The sequence below is a fragment of the Scyliorhinus canicula genome, chromosome 19, assembly GCF_902713615.1.
Source record: "Scyliorhinus canicula chromosome 19, sScyCan1.1, whole genome shotgun sequence".
Taxonomy (NCBI): Eukaryota; Metazoa; Chordata; class Chondrichthyes; order Carcharhiniformes; family Scyliorhinidae; genus Scyliorhinus; species Scyliorhinus canicula.
The window spans coordinates 105,232,737-105,258,325 of NC_052164.1; the positions used below are offsets into that span (position 1 = coordinate 105,232,737).

The 25,589-nt window shown below is 48.7% G+C and overlaps 1 protein-coding gene across 1 annotated transcript in view; it reads right to left on the bottom strand.

Annotated features, from left to right (window-relative positions):
• Positions 1 to 16,431, bottom strand: part of LOC119954449 (layilin-like) — a 34,602-nt gene extending 18,171 nt beyond the window's left edge. Inside the window, exon 1 of the mRNA XM_038779668.1 lies at positions 16,258 to 16,431. Coding sequence (XP_038635596.1) covers positions 16,258 to 16,387 — 130 coding nt within the window. The 5' untranslated portion in view covers positions 16,388 to 16,431. The remainder of the gene's footprint in view (positions 1 to 16,257) is intronic.
• Positions 16,432 to 25,589: the final 9,158 nt, after the last annotated feature.

Below are 25,589 nucleotides of genomic sequence, written 5' to 3' on the forward strand. Positions count from 1 at the left end.
GTTGTGACACTGGAGGAAGTTACCAAGATCTGGTGGGGTAATATCATGTAAGCATTTCAAAACACAATTGAGAAATTTAAGGCATTCCACAACAGTGAGAGGTGAATTTGGTGTAAGTTAGGACAGGCCTGCAGAGTTCGGATACAATCAGGTTTACACAGAGTGGAAGCTGAGAGGCTGGGCCAAGGAGTATGTCACACCCATCAAACACTCCCAGGACAGGTACAGCACAGGGTTAGATACAGAGTAAAGCTCCCTCTGCACTGTCCCCATCAAACACTCCCAGGACAGGTACAGCACGGGGTTAGATACAGAGTAAAGCTCCCTCTACACTGTCCCCATCAAACACTCCCAGGACAGGTACAGCACGGGGTTAGATACAGAGTAAAGCTCCTGCTGCACTGTCCCCATCAAACACTCCCAGGACAGGTACAGCACGGGGTTAGATACAGAGTAAAGCTCCCTCTGCACTGTCCCATCAAACACTCCCAGGACAGGTACAGCACGGGGTTAGATACAGAGTAAAGCTCCCTCTACACTGTCCCCATCAAACACTCCCAGGGCAGGTACAGCACGGGGTTAGATACAGAGTAAAGCTCCCTCTACACTGTCCCCATCAAACACTCCCAGGACAGGTACAGCACGGGGTTAGATACAGAGTAAAGCTCCCTCTACACTGTCCCCATCAAACACTCCCAGGACAGGTACAGCACGGGGTTAGATACAGAGTAAAGCTCCCTCTACACTGTCCCCATCAAACACTCCCAGGACAGGTACAGCACGGGGTTAGATACAGAGTAAAGCTCCCCCTACACTGTCCCCATCAAACACTCCCAGGACAGGGACAGCACGGGGTTAGATACAGAGTAAAGCTCCCTCTATACTGTCCCCATCAAACACTCACAGGACAGGTACAGCACGGGGTTAGATACAGAGTAAAGCTCCTGCTGCACTGTCTCCATCAAACACTCCCAGGACAGGTACAGCATTGGGTTAGATACAGAGTAAAGCTCCCTCTATACTGTCCCCATCAAACACTCCCAGGACAGGTACAGCACGGGGTTAGATACAGAGTAAAGCTCCCTCTACACTGTCCCCATCAAACACTCCCAGGACAGGTCCAGCACAGGGTTAGATACAGAGTAAAGCTTCCTCTACACTGTCCCCATCAAACACTCCCAGGACAGGTACAGCACGGGGTTAGATACAGAGTAAAGCTCCCTCTACACTGTCCCCATCAAACACTCCCAGGACAGGTACAGCACGGGGTTAGATACAGAGTAAAGCTCCCTCTACACTGTCCCCATCAAACACTCCCAGGACAGGTACAACACGGGGTTAGATACAGAGTAAAGCTCCCTCTACACTGTCCCCATCAAACACTCCCAGGACAGGTACAGCACGGGGTTAGATACAGAGTAAAGCTCCCTCTACACTGTCCTCATCAAACACTCCCAGGACAGGTACAGCACGGGGTTAGATACAGAGTAAAGCTCCCGCTACACTGTCCCCATCAAACACTCCCAGGACAGGTACAGCACGGGGTTAGATACAGAGTAAAGCTCCCTCTACACTGTCCCCATCAAACACTCCCAGGACAGGTACAGCACGGGGTTAGATACAGAGTAAAGCTCCCTCTACACTGTCCCCATCAAACACTCCCAGGACAGGTACAGCACGGGGTTAGATACAGAGTAAAGCTCCCGCTACAGTGTCCCCATCAAACACTCCCAGGACAGGTACAGCACGGGGTTAGATACAGAGTAAAGCTCCCTCTACACTGTCCCCATCAAACACTCCCAGGACAGGTACAGCACAGGGTTAGATACAGAGTAAAGCTCCCTCTACACTGTCCCCATCAAACACTCCCAGGACAGGTACAGCACGGGGTTAGATACAGAGTAAAGCTCCCTCTACACTGCCCCCATCAAACACTCCCAGGACAGGTACAGCACGGGGTTAGATACAGAGTAAAGCTCCCTCTACACTGTCCCCATCAAACACTCCCAGGACAGGTACAGCACGGGGTTAGATACAGAGTAAAGCTCCCTCTACACTGTCCCCATCAAACACTCCCAGGACAGGTACAACACGGGGTTAGATACAGAGTAAAGCTCCCGCTACACTGTACCCCTCAAAGAAGCGAAACCAGGCCGAAAACGAGAATCCCGACAGGCGGCAGTTTTTGATGTTACTGGCTGGTTCCCGTAGACTAAATCTGGATCTCAGATTGGCGTGGTGAGACACCAATTATCACCACGTAAGCCCCATTTCCTTACAATTAACGGGAGTGACCCCATATCCAACGGCCTCCCCAGCAACTAGAGCTGATTTGTCTCCTTTTTAACAATGAGAACCTGGCGGCAGGGCTTCTGTGGGGAGCCGAGGAGGGGAGTAGCCATCTTTGCTGACAGGCAAAGAACCCGAGGATGCTGGGATTGCCAGCCCAGTGTTCGGTGGGGGTGGGGTCCTCCATCTGGGGGACCCTCTGCAGGGGTGGGCCGTCACGGGATGGGTGGGGTGGTGCATGGAGAGATGGGCAAAGACTCCGAGGGGAAGCCCGCATTGCGGAAGGAAGTGACAGAGGCGCCATAACGGTTGCGCAGAAAGGTGGTCCCAACCAAACAGCTGGCCAGCTTTGATTTGCGACGAGGAGCCCGTCAGGCCTCGTTAAGTGGATCAATTAACTTTGAAAAGGGGTTGCTGCCTCGCTGAGCTGAGCGCCGGGAAGTTTGCGCAAATTCCCGCTCGCTACAACACTTAGAAACCTTTATCGGAGAATTCCGCCCAGAGTAATGCGCCCTCTTTCAGGAATATTTTTGTTTTAAATTTAGAGTATAGAAGAAAAAGATTAAGGGGCAATTTAGCGTGGCCAATCCACCTACCCTGCACATCTTTGGGTTGTGGGGGCGAAACCCACGCAAACACGGGGAGAATGTGCAAACTCCACACGGACAGTGACCCAGAGCTGGGATCGAACCTGGGACCTCAGTGCTGTGAGGTAGCAGTGCTAACCCACTGCGCCACCGTGCTGCCCCTTTCAGGAATATTTTTGAATGGATGCAGTGCCATTTAATCCCTGGGAGTGGCACCAGCGGATATTTCATGGAATTAATGGTTTGCAGCGCCACCTGGAGGTGAATAACAGTACTGCAACCAGCGGAAAAATCTTTTGTTACATTTCAAAGGGCGAAGCACTTTTGGGCAAATAGAACATAGAACATAGAACAGTACAGCACAGAACAGGCCCTTCGGCCCTCGATGTTGTGCCGAGCAATGATCACCCTACTCAAATCCACGTATCCACCCTATACCCATAACCCAACAAACCCCCCCCCCCTCCTAACCTTACTTTTTTAGGACACAACGGGCAATTTAGCATGGCCAATCCACCTAACCCGCACATCTTTGGACTGTGGGAGGAAACCGAAGCACCCGGAGGAAACCCACGCACACACGGGGAGGACGTGCAGACTCCGCACAGATATCTTTCTCTGATCGGTATTGCAGCCGGAAGGCAGTATCAAAATATAACAGGATCTTCAGTTTGTCCCATTAAAGCTTAACATGTTCAGAGGCTACAGAGAGAATTGGATGTTTTGTGATTCAGGCACAGGTCAGTGTCTACACAGAGAATAATAATAATAATAGCTTATTGTCACAAGGCTTCAATGAAGTTACTGCGAAAAGCCCCTAGTCGCCACATTCCAGCACCTGTTCGGGGAGGCTGGTACAGGAATTGAACCCACGCTGCTGGCCTTGTTCTGCATTATAAGACAGCTGTTTAGCCCACTGTGTTAAACCAGCCCCTAATCATCAGAATCATCACAACCTTGTTTCCATAAATCATTTATCTCCCTTTGTTTAATCTATTCTTACTTATTAATGTGGTTCTTGCTTGATCCGTGAATTCTCGAGCTTCCCTCTTTATTCCTCTTGTTTCTGACCTTTTGCTGCTTCTAACCTGTCCCAACTTTTAAGAATTTTAAATACCTCGAACATCACGCCATCTCGCCATTCTAGTTAAAAAGTCTTTCCTGTTTTAGCATTTCCTCATGCCAGACAGCAGTCTGATTAATCAGCGCTGTCCCCTTGGAAAGCCTCACTATCCCCTCGGAAAGCCTCACTATCCCCTTGGAAAGCCTCACTATCCCCTTGGAAAGCCTCATTATCCCCTCGGAAAGCCTCACTATCCCCTTGGAAAGCCTCACTATCCCCTCGGAAAGCCTCACTATCCCCTTGGAAAGCCTCATTATCCCCTCGGAAAGCCTCACTATCCCCTCGGAAAGCCTCACTATCCCCTCGGAAAGCCTCACTATCCCCTCGGAAAGCCTCACTATCCCCTCGGAAAGCCTCACTATCCCCTCGGAAAGCCTCACTATCCCCTCGGAAAGCCTCACTATCCTTCACTGAGTGTGAACTCCCAAACTGACAAAGTCCTTCAACTGCCATCTTATTGAGTTTGTACATGAATTCTTCCTCATATGGACTGTGGGCGTCGCTGGCACGGTCAGCATTTACTGCTCCTCCCTATTTTCCCTTGAATTGAGTGTCTCTCTCAGCCATTTCTGAGGGCAGTTTTGAGTCAACAACATTGCTATGGGTCTGGAGTCACATGCAGGCCAGACTGGGTAAGGACGGCAGATTTCCTTCAGTTCATTGAAGAATTGAGAACGAGGGGTGATTTGTAAAAGAAGAAAATATATAAAACAAAATGTTTTCACACAGCGAGTGACTCGGGTGGTATGATAGCACAATGGGTTAGCACTGTGGCTTCACAGCGCCAGGGTCCCAGGTTCGGTTCCCGGCTGGGTCACTGTCTGTGCGGAGTCTGCACGTTCTCCCCGTGTCTGCGTGGGTTTCCTCCGGGTGCTCCGGTTTCCTCCCACAGTCCAAAGATGTGCAGGGTAGGTGGATTGGCCATGCTAAATTGCCCTTAGTGACCAAAAATATTTAAAATTTGAGCACTATATGGAATGCTGTCTTCTTCTCCTGGAGTGTTCCAGTGACTCTGATTGGCTTGTTAGCCGATTGGATCAATCATGGTCGATGTGTGTGTATTTATTATCTGACGTTTTTTCTTCGCATCAGCAGCTTAGTGCTGACAGAAACACGAGGCACCATTGCTGAGGGTGGCTGCTGGATAGCTAGAAATGCAGGAGGAGCATTTGTTTCACGTTCCCTTATTGGCTTTTTCTCTCCTTGTTGGGTACTCTGTGTCCTGCTGGTAATGCGGGTGTGGCCATGGGGTTAACCCTACGATTCCTCAGTCTGAATGAGGAAGGTCAAACAAAGAACAAAGAAAAATTACAGCACAGGAACAGGCCCTTCGGCCCTCCAAGCCTGCGCCGATCCAGATCCTCTACCTAAAACAGGCGGCTATTTTCTAAGGATCTGTATCCCTCTGCTCCCTGCCCATTCATGTGTCTGTCCAGATACATCTTAAATGGCGCTATCGTGCCCGCCTCTACCAACTCCGCCGGCAATGCGTTCCAGGCACCCACCACCCTCTGCGAAGGAGCTTTCTATGCATATCTCCCTTAAACTTTTCCCCTCTCACCTTGAACTCATGACCCCCTAGTAATTGAGTCCCCCACTCTAGGAAAAAGCTTCTTGCTATCCACCCTGTCTATATCTCACATGATTTTGTAGACCTCAATGAGGTCCCCCCTCAATTTCTGTCTTTCTAATGAAAATAATCCTAATCCATTCAACCTTTCTTCATAGCTAGCGCCCTCCATACCAGGCAACATCCTGGTGAACCTCCTCTGCACCCTCTCCAAGGCATCCACATCCTTCTGGTAATGTGGCAACCAGAACTGCACGCAGTATTCCAAATGTGGCCGAACCAAAGTCTTATACAACTGTAACATGACCTGCCTACTCTTGTACTCAATACCCCTGAGAAATATTATTGGAATGATTGTTTTGCATTTTATTATTATAATGGGGTCTTTATGTTGTTGGTGTTTTCTTGCATGGGTACAGACAGGTCTTATATGCATAAAAGGAACTTTTTCATAGAATCCTTAAACTCCAGAAGGAGGCCATTCAGCCCATCAAGTCTGCACCGACCCTCCAAAAGCGCACAGGACCTAGGCCTACACTCCCATACTATCCCCATAACCCCACCTAACCTGCACAACTTTGGGCACTGAGGGGCAATTTATCATGGCCAATCCACCTACACTGCACATCTTTGGACTGTGGGAGGAAACCGGAGCACCTGGAGGAAACCCACGCAGACACGGGGAGAACGTGTAGACACCGCACAGACAGTGACTCAAGGTCGGAATTGAACCCGGATCCCTGGCGTTGTGAGGCAGCAGTGCTAACCACTGTGCCACCGTGCCGCCATGGATTTTGTGGATATTATGGAGCGTCTGGTGCATTATGAGTTGGGAGAGCATTGTTCTGATGCTGGCCCGATTGTGGCCAGAAAATCCAGTCCTACTCTCCTTCTGTGGCCCATGTCATGATGACAATCAATCTTGCTCATGGAATGTACGGGGTTTTCATCATCCCATCAAAAAGGAAAAAGATTCTCTCCTTCCTTAAGGAGAAAGTAGATATTACTACTGGTATTACTGGGGCTGGTTCAGCACACTGGGCTAAATCGCTGGCTTTTAAAGCAGACCAAGGCAGGCCAGCAGCACGGTTCAATTCCCATACCAGCCTCCCCGAACAGGCGCCGGAATGTGGCGACTAGGGGCTTTTCACAGTAACTTCATTGAAGCCTACTCGTGACAATAAGCGATTTTCATTTCATTTCATTTCACTCTGTTACAAGAAACTCAGTTGGATGATAGGGAACACTTAAAATTGAAACGGATTGGGTGGGGAAAGTTTTCTTCACTTATTTCTCATTGAGCATCGGAATTATGGTCAACAAAAACATCCCTTGTGCTCAGGACAAGGATGGAGGATATGTGGCCATTAATGACTCGGTGGACAGAGAAAGTCTCAATAATGAATGTTTATGGTCCCTGAATTACTCTCCAGAGTTTATCACAGAGTTTTTGGGATTTTGCAGAGTTGGCTTTGGCTAACTCCTTCGTGGTTGGTAGAATTAATTACGTTTTCTTGAGCCAATAGCAATGCTACACCTGGTACCTTTCCGTTCTTTTTTTAAAATATTCTTATTCAGAACATTTTTCATTCTAACAAAGTAAAACTACAACGCACAAAAAATGAAACTCCAAACTTAACAACCCCCGAAACAGAAAACAAAACTTAACCAAAAGCCCACTTGCCTCTAACAATGGATGTTGACAAGCTCCTTAAAGTAGGAAATGAATGACTGATATCTCGGCTGGGATTCTCCAACCCCCCGCCGGGTCGGACAATCCCCGGGGGGAAGCGCGAATCACACCTCAACGCCGGCTGCCCAATTCTCTGGCGCCAATTTTCAGGGGCCGGCGGGATTCCCGCCACGCCGGTCGGGTGCCATTGACAGCGCCCCCCCTCCCGACGATTCTCCGGGCCCTTATGGGCCCACTCCCACCAGCGTGAATTACTCACCTCACGCACAGCGGGAACTGGTAGGTAAGTGTGCGGGGGCAGTCCTGGGTGGGTGGGCGCGGCGGGGATCCGATCCTCGGGAGGGGGGGCCACGGTGGCCTGGCCCGCAATCGGGGCCTACCGATCTGTGGGCGGGCTGGTTCCGTGGGGGGCCTTCTTTCCTCCGCACCGGGCCGCCCCTGTAGAGCTCCGCCATATTGCCTGGGGGCCGGAGCGAAGAAGAGAAACCCCGCGCATGCCCACGGAAATAAGCGGCCATTCCGCGCATGCGCGAGATCACACCGGCCGTTCCGCGCATGCGCGAACTCGCGCCGGCCCTTCGCCGCTGGCTGGAGCGACGCCAATCTCTCTGCCCTCAAACTAACCCGGGGGCTGTTGATGCCGGAGTGGTTGATGCCGGTTTTCCAGTCGGCGTTGGGGGCTTAGTCCCCAGAATGGAGAATCCCGCCCCTCGAGTAGAACCTCATGGTGTACTTCACCGTCTCTTTTTTTAAACAATATTTTTATTGAAATTTTAACGTTTTATATCAAAATGTTTACAAAAGACAACAGTATCAACACATATATCCGAAAATATACAAAATATAACAGCAACCCCAAAAACAGAAATAACCCGCCCCAGAACCATCCCCCACCCCCAGTTACCTCCCCCATTAACAGCTAACAGTGACCAGAAGCGCAAAATAAACGGCGTCATCTACGATGGAACCCATCGATTGACCCCCCTCACCGCGAACTTCACCTTCTCGAGGCAGAAGAATTCCACCAAATCACCCAGCCCATCCTGAATATTGACTGAGATGCCTGTCTGTTAGTCGCTGCATTTGGGTGTGGGACTGACTGGAGTTGGGACGGGGGGGGGGGCATCCAATGGAGTTGAGGGCGGGGGGGGGGGTATCCACTGGCTTTCGCATGGCACTGGGTGGTGTCGCCTCCTCCAGCTCAGTTGTATCTATCGCGGATGTGAATGCCAGTGGATCTGCCCTCCCCCTGTCCCACACCCAAATACAGCGACTAACGGAGCGGGATCTCAGCCAATATTCAGGATTGCCGGAAAAAAGACCCCCAATAGCCCACCAGCTTGGGATGGGATCTGAGGGGAGAACAAGGCATCCATGGCTGATGAGGGAAGTAAAGGAAGCATAGAAGCAAGAGAAAAAGCATACAAAGTGGCGAGATTAGCGGGAAGCCCGAGGATTGGGAAGCCTTTAAAGGCGAGCAGAGGACAACTAAAAAAGCAATAAAGGAGGAGAAGATGAAATATGAGTGCAAGCTAGCTAGCAATATAAAGGAAGATAGGAAGAGTGTTTTTGAATATATAAAAGGTAAGAGATACAAAATACACATTGGACCCCTGGAAAATGTGGCTGGAGAAGTAATAATAGGAAACAAAGAAATGGCAGACAAACTGAATAGTTACTTTGCATCATTCTTCACGGTGGAAGCCTTCAGTGGGATACCAGAGCTCCAGGAGAACCAGGGGGCAGAGCTGAGTGCAGTGACCATTACTAAGGGGGAGGTTCTGGGAAACTAAAAGGTCTGAAGGTGGATAAATCACTTGGACTGGATGGACTACACCCCAGTGTCTGAAAGAGATAGCTGAGGAGATTGTGGAGGCATTGGTGGTGATCTTTCAGGAATCACTGGAGTCAGGAAGGGTCCCAGAGGACTGGAAAGTGACTAATTTAACACCCCTGTTTAAGAAGGGAGGGAGGCAGAAGATGGGAAATTATCGGCCGGTTAGCCTGACTTCGGTCATTGGTAAGATTTTAGAGTCCGTTATTAAAGATGAAATCGCGGAGTACTTGGAAGTGCATGGTAAAATAGGACTGAGTCAGCACAGCTTTGTCAAGGGGAGGTCATGTCTGACAACACTGTTAGAGTTCTTTGAGGAAGTAACAAGGAAGTTAGACAAAGGAGAACCAGTGGACGTGATTTATTTAGATTTCCAGAAGGCGTTTGACAAGGTGACGCATAGGAGACTGTTAAATAAATTAAGAGCCCATGGTGTTAAGGGTAAGATCCTGGCATGGATAGAGGATTGGCTGACTGGCAGAAGGCAGAGAGTGGGGATAAAGGGGTCTTTTTCCAGATGGCAGCCGGTGACCAATGGTGTGCATCAGGGGTCAGTGCTGGGATCACAACATCTCACAATATACATTAATGATCTGGAAGAAGGAACTGAAGGCACTGTTGCTAAGTTTGCAGATGACACAAAGATCTGTTGAGGGACAGGTAGTATTGAGGAAGCAGGGGGCTGCAGAAGGACTTGGACAGGCTAGGAGAGTGGGCAATGAAGTGGCAAATGGAATACAATGTGGAAAAGTGTGAGGTTATGCACTTTGGAAGGAGAAATGGAGGCATAGACTATTTTCTAAATGGGGAAATGCTTAGGAAATCAGAAGCACAAAGGGACTTGGGGGTCCTTGTTCACGATTCTCTTCAGGTTAACGTGCAGGTTCAGTCGGCAGTTAGGAAGGCAAATGCAATGTTAGCATTCATGTCGAGAGGGCTAGAGTACAAGACCAGGGATGTATTTCTGAGGCTGTATAAGGCTCTGGTCAGACCCCATTTGGAGTATTGTGAGCAGTTTTGGGCCCCGTATCTAAGGAAGGATGTGCTGGCCTTGGAAAGGGTCCAGAGGAGGTTCACAAGAATGATCCCTGGAATGAAGAACTTGTCATATGAGGAACGGTTGAGGACTTTGGGTCTGTACTCGTTGGAGTTTAGAAGGATGAGGGGGGATCTTATTAAAACTTACAGGATACTGCGAGGCCTGGATAGAGTGGACATGGAGATAGAGTGGACACTTGCAGGAAAAACTAGAAGCAGAGGAGACCATCTCAGACTAAAGAGACAATATTTTAAAACAGAGGAGGAATTTCTTCAGCCAGAGGGTGGTGAATCTGTGGAACTCTTTGCCGCAGAAGGCTGTGGAGGCCAAATCACTGGGTGTCTTTAAGACAGAGATAGATAGGTTCTTGATCAATAAGGGGATCAGGGGTTATGGGGAGAAGGCAGGAGAATGGGGATGAGAAAATATCAGCCATGATTGAATGGCGGAGCAGACTCGATGGGCCGAATGGCCTCATCCTGCTCCTATGTTTAAGGTCTTATGGTCTTATATACTGAACCCTCTGCATTTCCTCATTCTCCCCTCAACAAACTATCAGTTTTGTTGAACACAAATCATGTTTTCTGGCACAAGCCACAATTTAAAATATGTTTCTGTTCAGTTCAGACCAAATGCATGAGGACCATTAAAGCACCCCAGCACCAGTCTGGGCCCTTACCCGGCGATTGTGGGCGAACTTCTCCTACGGAGACACAGAGAGGGCATCGTTAGCCACATGCATGGGTCACAGTAGTGGGGGTGGGAGGTGAAGGGAGGGTCTGGGGCCGCATGGAGGGTTTGTGGGGTGGATGCTAACGTGGGGCAGAAAGTCTCGTGGGGTGCGGGGGGTGGCGTTGGTGTCAGCTCACCCATGCTGCCCCGTGCAGGTTGTTGACCTTCTTATGGTACTTGGGGCCGGTGCTCCTGGTTACACTTCCCAAGCTGACGGTTGCTGCCACTTTGTCCCTGGCAGCACTGGCTGTCCTGTGGCTCATCCTCCAGGACCATCAGGGGAACAGGACATCCCTCCTGGCCTCCAATGTATCCAGGAGACTCCCCATGTCTGCATCTCCAAACCTTGGGGCCGGTCTCCTCGGCATCATGGCTGCGAGCTGAGTGGAGCTGGCTGTGTAAGTGCTGCTCGACCTTGTTAGCGGAGAGCTGGCAAGCGCGGTCCTGGTGAATCTGCTGGCGAGCCTCCATTTGCGGCGAGAAGCCCGTGAGGCCTCGTTAGGTGGACCAATTAACGTTGAATAGCGTTGCTGGCCTCGCTGGGCTGAGCGGTGGGAAGCTCGTGGCAGTTCCCGCTCCCTACCACACTCACAAATGTTTCCGGAGAATCGCGCTACCCATCTCCTCTCTGACTCAGTGGTCCCAAATGTGTGGATGTCAGGTGGAGATGAGATTGTGCCCGACTATGGTGCCCACCATGGCCAAGTAGCCACCTGACCCTCGTCTTCCGGGCACCACATATAAACTACCGATGAGCGGAAACGGGAAATATAAGAAAGGAAAACTGACAACAGAGAAATTAATGAAAGTTCAATCAGTGAAAAATTTCTATTTCAAGGGAACAGTCCTGCTCTCTGGAGTCCATTATCACTGCCTTCTAATTCACTAATGCTCTGAAATTTAACCAAAGAAAATGATAATTTAAAATGTGCTGGAGTTGGAGTGTGTCAAAGTCAGTGATGAAGTTGAGTAAATGCTTCCTCAAATAAAACTGATCATGGAGTTAGCTGCCGATCTTTCTCTGCTGAGGTTTGTGGTCAGATACTCAATTGATTTTCTCATGTTAACAGAGAAAGATGGAGATGCCAAAACCAGTCAGAACATTCACCTCATTCAATTATACCCAAATTCTCAGGCATTCTGAATATTAATATTAAGTCCATATAAATGACACACATTAGACAGTCTCCTGTCCGAGACTTGAATTACTTCAATAAAATTACTTTACTAAGTTAAACATAACTGACTTTATAGAAACTGCTGTTCCTTTTTGCTTATAAGCTGAAATTTCTCAAAGTTAGTCCGTCCTTAATGATAGACTCCAAATATTGCCCACAGCACGTTAGACTGATCAGATTGATCACTTCCTGTTTCTCTCTCATCTTTCTTAAATCATGGACGAGTTATATTTGTAATTTCATCTAAAAAAATCCTGAAAGGATAGCTTTGGAAGTTTATGGATGAAGCATCTGCAAATTCCTCATTTACCAATTTAAAACCCAGAGATGCAAATCATTAGGTCCATGTGATTAACACGAGCTCATTAAAAATATTTTCATGTTTTGATATTTTCAATTGAGCACCAACATCAGGCTTGAAGGGTTTGTGGGAAAGTTGCAGATTTCCCTTCAAATTAATAAATGATTCCTGACAGCCCCCTGAACAGCTGGCTCCAGTTTTAAGGTTCTTCTCCCTTGTTCTGGAATCACCCCCCCCCCCCCCCCCACCCTCTCCCCACCCCCTCCCCGTATCCTCCCCACCTTCTCTCCATCGACCTTGTTTAATCATCGTAAACACCTCAATATGATTGCTTAACTTTCCACGTTCAAGAGAATACTAGTCTCGTATTTGTAACGTATCCTCATCATTTAACCATTAAAGCCCATTTAACCCTGTTAGAGGAGTGGAATTGTTGGGATCACCCCTTCTCTTCCCCAATCCCTATTGCCCCTCTCACCCCCATCCCTAGTGCCCCTCTCACCCCATTCCTATTGCCCCTCTCACCCCAATCCCTATTGACCCTCTCACCCCCATCCCTATTGCCTCTCTCACCCCAATCCCTATTGCCTCTCTCACCCCAATCCCTATTGCCCCTCTCACCCCATCCCTATTGCCTCTCTTACCCCAATCCCTATTGCCCCTCTCACCCCAATCCCTATTGCCCCAGCCACCCCAATCCCTATTGCCTCTCTCACCCCAATCCCTATTGCCTCTCTCACCCCAATCCCTATTGCCCCTCTCACCCCATCCCTATTGCCTCTCTCACCCCAATCCCTATTGCCCCTCTCACCCCAATCCCTATTGCCCCAGCCACCCCAATCCCTATTGCCTCTCTCACCCCAATCCCTATTGCCTCTCTCACCCCAATCCCTATTGCCTCTTTCACCCCAATCCCTATTGCCCCTCTCATCCCATCCCTATTGCCTCTCTCACCCCAATCCCTATTGCCCCTCTCACCCCAATCCCTATTGCCCCTCTCACCCCATCCCTATTGCCTCTCTCACCCCAATCCCTATTGCCCCTCTCATCCCAATCCCTATTGCCTCTCTCACCCCAATCCCCATTGCCCCTCTCACCCCAATCCCTATTGCCTCTCTCACCCCAATCCCTATTGCCCCTCTCACCCCCATCCCTATTGCCCCTCTCAGCCCCATTCCTATTGCCCCTCTCACCCCCATCCCTATTGCCCCTCTCACCCCCATCCCTATTAACCCTCTCACCACTATCCCTATTGCCCCTCTCACCCCGATCCCTATTGACCCTCCCACCCCAATCCCTATTGCCCCTCTCACCCCAATCCCTATTGCCCCAGCCACCCCATCCCTATTGCCCCTCTCACCCCATCACTATTGCCTCTCTCACCCCAATCCCTATTGCCCCTCTCACCCCAATCCCTATTGCCCCTCTCACCCCAATCTCTATTGCCCCAGCCACTCTCATCCCTATTGCCCCTTTCACCCCAATCCCTATTGCCCCTCTCACCCCAATCCCTATTGCCCCTCTCACCCCAATCCCTATTGACCCTTTTCACCCCAATCCCTATTGACCCTCTCACCCCAATCCCTATTGCCCCTCTCACCCCAATCCTTATTGCCCCTCTCACCCCAATCCCTATTGCCCCTCTCAGCCCAATCCCTATTGCCCCTCTCACTCCCATCCCTATTGCCTCTCTCACCCCAATCCCTATTGATCCTCTCACTCCCATCCCTATTGCCCCTTTCACCCCATCCCTATTGCCCCTCTCACCCCAATCCCTATTGACCCTCCCACCCCAATCCCTATTGACCCTCTCACCCCAATCCCTATTGCCCCTCTCACCCCAATCCCTATTGCCCCTCTCAGCCCAATCCCTATTGCCTCTCTCACCCCAATCCCTATTGCCCTTCTCACCCCAATCCCTATTTCCCCTCTCACCCCAATCCCTATTGCCCCTCTCACCCCAATCCCTATTGCCCCTCTCACTCCCATCCCTATTGCCTCTCTCACCCAATCCCTATTGACCCTCTCACCCCAATCCCTATTGACCCTCTGAGCCCCAATACCCCTCACCCCTAGTGAGCAAAAAATGTAAAAGCAGAGGCAAATGGAAATTTTGGAAGTTTTCCTTTTCTTTAGTCTGAATGTTTATTTGATAAACTGGAGCCGCCCAGAGAGAGAAGCAGAAATTGCCAGTCTGCATTGACTGAAAGATGCCGGATTCACTAAACTCCCAATCCCAGAGATTCCAGATTCACCCAGCTCCCAATCCCAGAGATTCCAGATTCACCCAGCTCCCAATCCCAGAGATTCCAGATTCACCCAGCTCCCAATCCCAGAGATTCCGGATTCACTAAACTCCCAATCCCAGAGATTCCGGATTCACTAAACTCCCAATCTCAGAAATTCCGGATTCACCCAACTCCCAAACCCGGAGATTCCGGAGTCACATGGCTCCCAAATCCCAGAGATTCCAGAATCACCCAGCTCCCAAATCCCAGATTCTGGAATCATCCAGCTCCCAATCCCATATCCCAGCAATTGCGGAGTCACTGAGCACCCAAATCCCAGAGATTCCTGAATCACCCAGATCCCAATCCCATATCCCAGAGATTCTGGATTCACCCAGATCCCAATCCCATATCCCAGAGATTCTGGAATCACCTAGCTCCCAAATCCCAGTGATTCCGGAATCACCTAGCTCCCAAATCCCAGAGATTCCGGAATCACCCAGCTCCCAAATCCCAGAGAATCCAGAATCACCCAGCTCCCAAATCCCAGAGATTCCAGAATCACCCAGCTCCCAAATCCCAGAGATTCTGGAATCACACAGCTCCCAAATCCCATAGATTCTGGAATCATCCAGCTACCAAATCCCAGAGATTCCAGAATCATCCAGCTCCCAAATCCCAGAGATTCTGGAATCACCCAGCTCCCAATCCCATATCCCAGAGATTCTGGAATCACCCAACTCCCAAATCACAGAGATTCTGGAATCACCCAGCTCCCAAATGCCAGAGATTCCGGAATCACCCAGCTCCCAAATCCCAGAGATTCTGGAATCACCTAGCCCCCAAATCGCAGTGATTCCAGAATCACCCAGCTCTCAAATCCCAGAGATTCTGGAATCACACAGCTCCCAAATCCCATATCCCAGAGATTCTGGAATCACCCAACTCCCAGAGATTCTGGAATTACCTAGCTCCCAAATGCCAGAGATTCCAGAATCACCCAGCTCCCAAATGCCAGAGATTCTGGAATCACCAAGCTCCCAATCCCATATCCCAGAGATTCTGGAATCACCCAACTCCCAGAGATTCTGGAATCACCTAGCTCCCAAATGCCAGAGATTCCAGAATCACCCAGCTCCCAAATCCCAGAGATTCTGGAATCACCTAGCTCCCAAATCGCAGTGATTCCAGAATCACCCAGCTCCCAAATCCCAGAGATTCCAGAATCACCCAGCTCCCAAATCCCAGAGATTCTGGAATCACGCAGCTCCCAAATCCCATAGATTCCAAAATCACCCAGCTCCCAAATCCCATAAATTCCAAAATCACCCAGCTCCCAAATCCCAGAGATTCCAGAATCACCCAGCTCCCAAATCCCAGAGATTCTGGAATCACCCAGCTCCCAATCCCATATTCCAGAGATTCTGGAATCACCCAACTCCCAAATCCCAGAGATTCTGGAATCACCTAGCTCCCAAATGCCAGAGATTCCGGAATCACCCAGCTCCCAAATCCCAGAGATTCGTGAATCACCCAGCTCCCAATCCCATATCCCAGAGATTCTGGAGTCACTCGGCTCCCACTCCAATCATTGCCAGGATTTCAGGATGAAACATTCCCAGGAGCTCCCAGATGGAAAGTGGGAGGAAGGTGCCGCCAGTTGAGTTGATTGTATGAACTTACCGCTGAGGAGTTGGGAGCTGGCTGCTGGGGACAGACCCAGCAGCAGCAGCAGCAGCAATGACCAGCTCTCCATCCCCGGGCAGCGGGCAGCCAACAGCACAGCCCTGCATCCCGGCATCTCCATCCGCATCCACAGGAAAGGCAGAGGGAATGTGGGCAGGAAACGGAGCCTCCCTCCCTCCCTCTCACTCAGCTTCCCTTCCTCCCTCCCTCCCTCCCTCCCTCCCTCTCACTCAGCTTCCCTTCCTCCCTCCCTCCCTCTCACTCAGCTTCCCTCCCTCCCTCCGTCCCTCTCAGCCTCTCTCCCTCCCTCCCACTCAGCCTCCCTCTCACCCACAGCCTCCCTCCCTCCCTCCCTCTCACTCAGCCTCCCTCCCTCCCTCCCTCTCACTCAGCTTCCCTTCCTCCCTCCCTCCCTCCCTCTCACTCAGCTTCCCTCCCTCCCTCCGTCCCTCTCAGCCTCTCTCCCTCCCTCCCACTCAGCCTCCCTCTCACCCACTCAGCCTCCCTCCCTCCCTCTCACTCAGCCTCCCTCCCTCCCTCTCACTCAGCTTCCCTTCCTCCCTCCCTCCGTCCCTCTCAGCCTCCCTCCTCCCTCCCTCCGTCCCTCTCAGCCTCTCTCCCTCCCTCCCACTCAGCCTCCCTCTCACCCACTCAGCCCAGCCTCCCTCCCTCCCTCCGTCCCTCCCTCTCACTCAGCCTCCCTCCCTCCGTCCCTCTCACTCACTCAGCCCAGCCTCCCTCCCTCCAGCCTCCCTCCCTCTCTCACTCAGCCTTCCTCCCTCCCTCCCTCTCACCCACTCAGCCTCCCTCCCTCCCTCTCACCCACTCAGCCTCCCTCCCTCCCTCCCACTCAGCCTCCCTCCCTCCCTCTCACCCACTCAGCCTCCCTCCCTCCCTCTCTCACTCAGCCTTCCTCCCTCTCACCCACTCAGCCTCCCTCCCTCCGTCTCATTCACTCCTCAGCCCAATCTCTCTCTCTCCCTCCCTCCCTCTCACTCAGCCCAGTCTCACTCCCTCTCTCTCCCCACTCTTTTAGTCCATTTCTCTCTCGGTCTATTTCTCTGTGTCTTTGCCGTGTCGATGTGTCTCTCACCTCCTTTCTGTCTGTCTTTCGCTATTTTTCTGCCTCGCTGTTTCTGTCTCTCTATCTCTGGCTGTTTCTCTCCCCCTCTCTCTGACTATCGCTGTTTCTGTCTCTCTGTCTCTGGCTGTTTCTCTCCCCCTCTCTCTGACTATCGCTGTTTCTGTCTCTCTGTCTCTGGCTGTTTCTCTCCCCCCTCTCTCTGACTATTCCTCTCTCTCGCTGCTGCAATGAAACTGCAGGAAACCAGCTGTTCCTGAACATCAGCACTTTTTAACTACCAGAGAGAGAGAGAGCACGGAGTCTGATCAATAAACCAATTAACCAAAAAACAATTTGAAAGAAACAAGAAAAATAAATGCAGACTCTAGATATTAAATCTGTTAAATTCCAGAGGGTCAAATATGTAAAATACCTGAATAGAGAAGCAAAGGTTGAGAAATAGATTCAAAAACAACAAAATCCCCCCCAAGAATCACAAAGATTTTAATGTATATTCACTGTGTAAGTGTTAGTGCATGAAAATATTGACAATACTTTTCTCATTTAATGTTATACTTTTACATTAATAATTAGCATCTGCTTTAAATAACAATGTAATTTATTGAAAACTCATTAAACTTTTACAAAGTAAAAATACACACATGTTACTGAGCTAATAAACTTGACAATGTTAGCATTCAGCCAGCAATTGAGAAGGGGATGGTGGTTACAGGGATTTACAAAGGGTTTTGTTGGGTAGACTGGGGATACGGTGTGGTGAATGTATAACCTATAAATCCACACTGTATATTACTGTGTCCCTGTGGGCTCCATCTGTGCGCCGTTGCGCTGCTCTGCCCACAGGGGGAGATGAGGAGCATGTATAGGGCTCCATCCTTGGCTCCGCCCCCAGCAGGAAGTATAAAGTGCTGTGGTCTTGCGAGCCTGCCTTCAGTTCAGCTAGTCGCAGGCAGGCTCAGTTGTAAGTCGATTAAAGCCACAGTTTACTTCAACTCGTGTCTCTGAGTGAATTGATGGTCGCATCATACGGGCAGGAAGGGAAATTATCAGGGACACAGGTTTACAAGAATAATGTGGCCTTTCGACTAAGATGAAGCGTCAGTTGAGCACAAGATGAGGTGCACTGCCTTTTCTTGTCAGTGTGGACCTTGTATGTCTGACTTGTGGAGACCATTGGATTCAAGCAGGTAGTGAGATGGATGAAGGACTTTCCATCTCCATTCTGCTTTTGTAACTTTAAGAACAGGCACTGGAATGTGGCGATTAAGATTTTCACAGCAACCTCATTGCAGTGTTAATGTAAGCCTGCTTGTGACAATAATAAAGATTATTATTATGAAATAAAATTATTTAAAATAAAGGAGGAGATATGAGGAGAAAGTTTTGGTACAGTGAATTGCTGTGGTCTGGAATGTACTGCCAGCATTGTTGCATCAAACACTTTCTCACGCTCAGTAATGTCAACCTTCATCTCAAACCATCATGTTTCTCTCTCCTCCAAGTTCACTGCCCCCTTCCACAAGGAGGCAAGAAATAGGAGCTCCGCCCATCAAGCAGCTCCGCCCATCAGGCAGCTCCGCCCATCGAGCAGCTCCGCCCATCGAGAAGCTCCGCCCATCGAGCAGCTCCGCCCATCGAGCAGCTCTGCCCATCGAGAAGCTCCGCCCATCAGGTAGCTCCGCCCATTGAGCAGCTCCGCCCATCGAGCAGCTCCGCCCATCGAGCAGCTCCGCCCATCGAGCAGCTCTGCCCATCGAGCAACTCCGCCCATCGAGCAGCTCCGCCATTCAACACCATCATGGCTGATCCTGGGTTTTAACTCAGTTTTCCTGTCCACTCCGCACAGTGAGATGAAACAGTCACTTAGCATCCATCCTGTAAAACCCTTTGCGTGTTTCAATGAGATCACCTCTCATTCTTCCAAACCAAACTAAACTAAATTAAAAAACAATTTATTGAGCCTCTCAGCATAGAAACATAGAACATACAGGCAGGAGGCCATTCTGCCCTTCGAGCCTGCTTCACCATTCATAATGATCATGGCTGATCATCCAACTCAATCGCCTAATCCCACTTTCCCTAATATCCTTCGATTCCCCGTTGCCCCAAGTGTGATATCTAACTGCTTCTTGATTGGCCTCGATTACTTTCTGTGGTAATGAATTCCACAAGCTCACCACTCTCCAGGTGAAGAAATTTCATAGAATCATAGAATTTACAGTGCAGAAGGAGGCCATTCGGCCCATTGAGTCTGCACCGGCCCTTGGAAAGAGCACCCTACCTAAGCCCACACCTCCACCCTATCCCTGTAACCCAGTAACCCCACCTAACCTTTTGGACACTAAGGTCAATTTAGCACGGCCAATCCACCTAACCTGCACATCTTTGGACTGTGGGAGGAAACCAGAGCATCCGGAGGAAACCCACGCAGACTCGGGGAGAAAGCGCAAACTCCACACAGTCAACCGAGGCCGGAATTGAATCCAGGACCCTGGAGCTGTGAGGCAGCAGTGCTAACCACTGTGCCACCCAATTTCTCTTCATCTAACTCTAAGCAGTCACGATCAATGACTACTAAAGCGAGGTTGTAGTCCAACTGAAGGCTTTAATAAGCTAGATGTTTCCCCCCCCCCCCCAGCAGCTCAGGTACAGAAAGAAAGTTGCTGGGGCGTCACGGGCTCTTATACCCCGCCTTGCAGGGCGGAGCTACCATACAGAATCGACCAATGGAAAGCATACATTATCTACCAATGGTGTTCCAGCATTACTAAGTACCTATTACCTCTACACAGACTACCACACCTGTATCCTCAGACTGTGACCCCTGGTTCAGAATACCTCCACCATCGGGAACATCCTTCCGGCATCTACCCTGTCCAGTCCTGTTAGAATTTTATAGGTTTCTATGAGATCCCCTCTTATTCTTCTGAACTCCAGCGAATACAATCCTAACTGACTAAATCTTCCTCATAAACCCATCCTGCCACCCCAGGAATCAGCCTGGTAAACCTTCGCTACACTCCCTCTTGAGCATGATCATCCTTCCTCAGATAAGGAGACCAAAACTACACACAATATTTCAGGTGTGGCCTCACCAAGGCCCTGTATAATTGCAGCAAGACATCCCTGCTCCTGTACTCGAAACCTCTCGCAATGAAGGGCAGCGTACCATTGGCCTTCTTTACCGCCTGCTGTAGCTGCATGCTTACCTTCAGCGACTGGTGTATGAGGACACCCAGGTCTCGTTGCACATTCCCCTCTCCTAATTAAATAAAAGCAAATTACTGCGGATGCTGGAATCTGAAACCAAAGAGAAAACGCTGGAAAATCAGAAAAACAGGTCTGGCAGCATCTGTAGGGAGAGAAAAGAGCTAACGTTTCGAGTCCAGATAACCCTTTGTCAAAGCTAAAACACATGGAAAGTGGGAGATATTTATACTGTGGAGCAAGGGAATTAAAAATGAGTCATAGCCACAGAAACTAAGGGAAAAGAGTGCTAATGGCAGTCCCCAGAGAGAATAAACAATGTGAAAGGCCAAACAGCAGAGAAACTAAAATCAGAGGGTAATCCTTTCACACCTTTTATTCTCTCTGGGGACTGCCTTTAGCACTCTTTTCCCTTGGTTTCTCCAACTGTGACTCATCTTTCATTCCCTCACCCTACAGTATGAATATCTTCCACTTTCTATGCCTTTTAGCTTTGCCAAAGAGTCATCTGGACTCGAAACGTTAGTTCTTTTCTCTCCCTACAGATGCTGCCAGACCTGCTGAGATTTTCCAGCATTTTCTCTTTTGGCCCCTCTCCTAATTTTTGGCCATTCAGGTAGTAGTCTGCCTTCCCATTTTTGCTACAAAGTGGATAACCTCATTTATCCAAATTATACTGCATCTGCCATTCATGTGCCCACTCACTCAACTTGTCCAAACCACACTGAAGGATCTCTGCATCCTCCTCACAGCTCACCCTCCCACCCAACTTGCTGTCATCTACAAATTTGGAGATATTAAATTTTATTTCCTCATCCACAGCATTAATATATATTGTGAATAACTGGGGTCCCAGCACCGATTCCTGTGATACCCCACTAGTCACTGCCTGCCACTTGTAAAAAGATCCCTTAATTCCTAATCTTTGTTTCCTGTCTGCCAACCAGTTTTCTATCCATCTCAATACAGTACCCCCAACCCCATGTGCTTTAATTTTACACACTAATCTCTTATCTGGGGCTTTGTCGAAAGCCTTCTGAAAGTCCAAATAGATCACATCCACTGGCTCCCCCTCATCAACTCTACTAGTTACATCATTGAAGAATTCCAACAGATTGTCAAGCATGAAACGAAAGAGAAAATGCTGGAAAATCTCAGCAGGTCGGGCAGCATCTGTAGGGAAAGCCAGACCTGCTGAGATTTTCCAGCATTTTCTCTTTCATTTCAGATGCCAGCATCCTCAGTAATTTGCTTTTATTGATTGTCAAGCATCATTTCCCCTTCATAAATCCATGCTGACTCTGTCTGATTCTCCCACTGTTTTCTAAGTTCTCTGCTATAAAATCTTTGATAATGGATTCTAGAACTTTTCCCACTACCGACGTCAGGCTTCCTGGTCTATAAATCCGTGTTATCTCTCTACCTCCCATTTTAAATAGTGGGGTTACATTAGCTACCCTCCAATCTGTAGGAACTGTTCCAGAGTCTTTGAAACTTTGGAAGATGACCACCAATGCATCCATTGCTTCGAGAGCCACTTCCTTAAATTATCTGGGATGTAGATTATCAGGCCCTGGGGATTTATCAGCCTTCAATCCCATCAATTTCCCCATTTCTCTACTAATATTGATCTTCTTCAGTTCCTCCCTCTCACTAAACCCTGCGTTCCCCAACATTTCTGATATCTTATGTGTGTCCTCATTTGTGAAGACGGAACCAAAGTATGTGTTTAGTTACTCAACCATATCTTTGTGTGTCCCCCCCCCCCCCATTATTCCCGTTTCTGACTGTAAGGGACCTACATTTGTCTTCACCAATCGTTTTCTCTTCACATACCTATAGAAACATTTACAGTCAGTTTTTACGTTCCCTACAAGCTTACTCTCGTACTCTATTTTCCCCTTCTTAATCAATCCCTTGGTCCTTCTTTGTTGAATTCTAAACAGATCCCAATTCTCAAACCTGTTGTTTTACTTACCCAATTTGAATGCTTCTTCCTTGGATTGAATACTATCTCTAATTTCCCTTGTAAGTCATGGATTGGCCACCTTTCCTGTTTGGGCCAGACAGGAATAAACAATTGTCGCAGTTCCCCCCATGCGCTCCTTGAATGTTTGCCATTGCCTAAGCAATGCCATCCCTTTAAGCAATATTCCCCAATCGATCAAGGCCAGCTCACGCCTCATGTCATCATAGTTCCCTTTATTACGATTCAGGTCTCAGAATCAACTATGTCACTCTCCATCTTTCTTATTCTATAAATTTAGAGTATCCAATTTTTTTTCCATTTAAGGGACAATTTAACGTGGCCAATCCACCTATCCATATCTTTGGGTTGTGGGGGTGAAACCCATGCAGGCACAGGGAGAATGTGCAAACTCCACACGGACAGTGACCCAGGGCCTGGATTCGAACCCGGGGCCTCAGCACTGCAGTCCCAGTGCTAACCACTACGCCACGTGCTGCCCACTGTCACACTCCACCTTGATGACAAATTCTGTCATATTATGGCTGCTCATCCCCAAGGGGTCTCGCACAACTAGATTGCCAATGATTCCTTTCTCATTACACAGTACCCAGTCTAGGATGGCCTGTTCTCTAGTTGGTTCCTAACCTATTGGTCCAGAAAACGATCCCGTACACACTCCAGGAGTTCCTCCTCCAAGATATTGTGACTAATTTGATTTCACAAATCCATATGCAGATTAAAATCACCCATAATTACAGGTGTTCTTTTATTGCATGTATCTCTGATTTCCTGTTAATGCCATTCCCAATATCACCACTGCAATCTGGGGATCTATATACAATACCCACTGGGGGTCTATATACAATACCCACTGGGGGTCTATACACAATACCCACTGGGGGTCTATATACACAATACCCACTGGGGGTCTATATACACAATACCCACTGGGGGTCTATATACAATACCCACTGGGGGTCTATATACACAATACCCACTGGGGGTCTATATACACAATACCCACTGGGGGTCTATGTACAATACCCACTGGGGGTCTATATACACAATACCCACTGGGGGTCTATATACACAATACCCACTGGGGGTCTATATACACAATACCCACTGGGGGTCTATATACACAATACCCACTGGGGGTCTATATACACAATACCCACTGGGGGTCTATATACAATACCCACTGGGGGTCTATATACACAATACCCACTGGGGGTCTATATACACAATACCCACTGGGGGTCCATATACACAATACCCACTGGGGGTCTATATACACAATACCCACTGGGGGTCTATATACACAATACCCACTGGGGGTCTATATACACAATACCCACTGGGGGTCTATATACACAATACCCACTGGGGGTCTATACACACAATACCCACTGGGGGTCTATATACACAATACCCACTGGGGGTCTATACACACAATACCCACTGGGGGCTATATACACAATACTCACTGGGGGTCTATATACACAATACCCACTGGGGGTCTATATACACAATACCCACTGGGGGTCTATACACAATACCCACTGGGGGTCTATATACAATACCCACTGGGGGCTATATACACAATACTCACTGGGGGTCTATATACAATACCGACTGGGGGTCTATATACACAATACCCACTGGGGGTCTATATACAATACCCACTGGGGGTCTATATACACAATACCCACTGGGGGTCTATATACACCCACTGGGGGTCTATATACACAATACCCACTGGGGATCTATATACACAATACCCACTGGGGGTCTATATACAATACCCACTGGGGGCTATATACACAATACCCACTGGGGGTCTATATACAATACCCACTGGGGGTCTATATACACCCACTGGGGGTCTATACACAATACCCACTGGGGGTCTATATACACCCACTGGGGGTCTATATACACAATACCCACTGGGGGTCTATATACACCCACTGGGGGTCTATATACAATACCCACTCATGGTTTTTGCCCCATGGTATTTCTCAACTCTACCCATACAGATTCCACATTGTCAGAGCTAATATCCTTGCTCACTATTGCATTAATTTCCTCTTTAACTAGAAATACAACACCACCAACTTTTCCTTTTTGTCTGACTTCCTAAATACTGAATGCCCCTGTCACAGGACAGCCCCCTCATCCCGCTTTGTAAACCATATTCATTGCCACCCCTTTGATTTTGCCATCTTACATGGTCATGCCAGTCTCATCATATACAGATAAGGTCATCTCCGATCACCTCCTTGTATCACTGTCAACCCACATTCCCCTTCCACATCACAACCTTACCTCCTTTTGTATCCAGCCATGGAAATAATATCCCCCTAATCACTTACAACTGCACTTCTAAAATCTCAACAATCTAGCCTTGGCCTTCTGTTTGTCACAACATTTATACAGCTGCAGATTTGTTAATCTAACATGTCTGAGTCCCCAATAAAACCATTACTCACTGTTACCCTGGCTATTCCTCAGTACTGCTCTCATCTCCAGTGCCTTAAATCTGAGGGAAAGTCAAGGAAAGTCAAGGAAATTATTCTGGAATTTATAGAATCAAATAATCTGGCAGTGCAGAAGGACCATTTGCCCATTTGGCCTGCGATAGATCTTTGAAAGAGTGATCCAATCATTTCCCATTCTTACAACATCACAGAATTTTTACATTCAGTTACTGAGAAGGTTATTGAATAATAGGAGCTGAACAACTCCCATTGCAGTTGTAGAAAAGGTTAATTTCCCAAACATACTGGTCCATTTTTTCCTTTTCATTTTTGTTGTTTTTTAAAATCTTTGCATCACTCATGATTTTAAATGCCTTCCGGTCAATGGCTAAAATAAAACCCAATTCTTCCTACAGGAAGCCAGTCACAATCGAGAGCTGGGCAGTGGCCAGTCCTTCACCTCACAAAGCAGCTGCTGTTTTCTGTTCAGTTTCACGCCAGACAATGAGAGAAATGAAAAGTCAAGAGCAGATCAGTGGATCTGCTGCTGACAATGGGTTCAGTCATATTCATGCCAAATGGTCCAGGG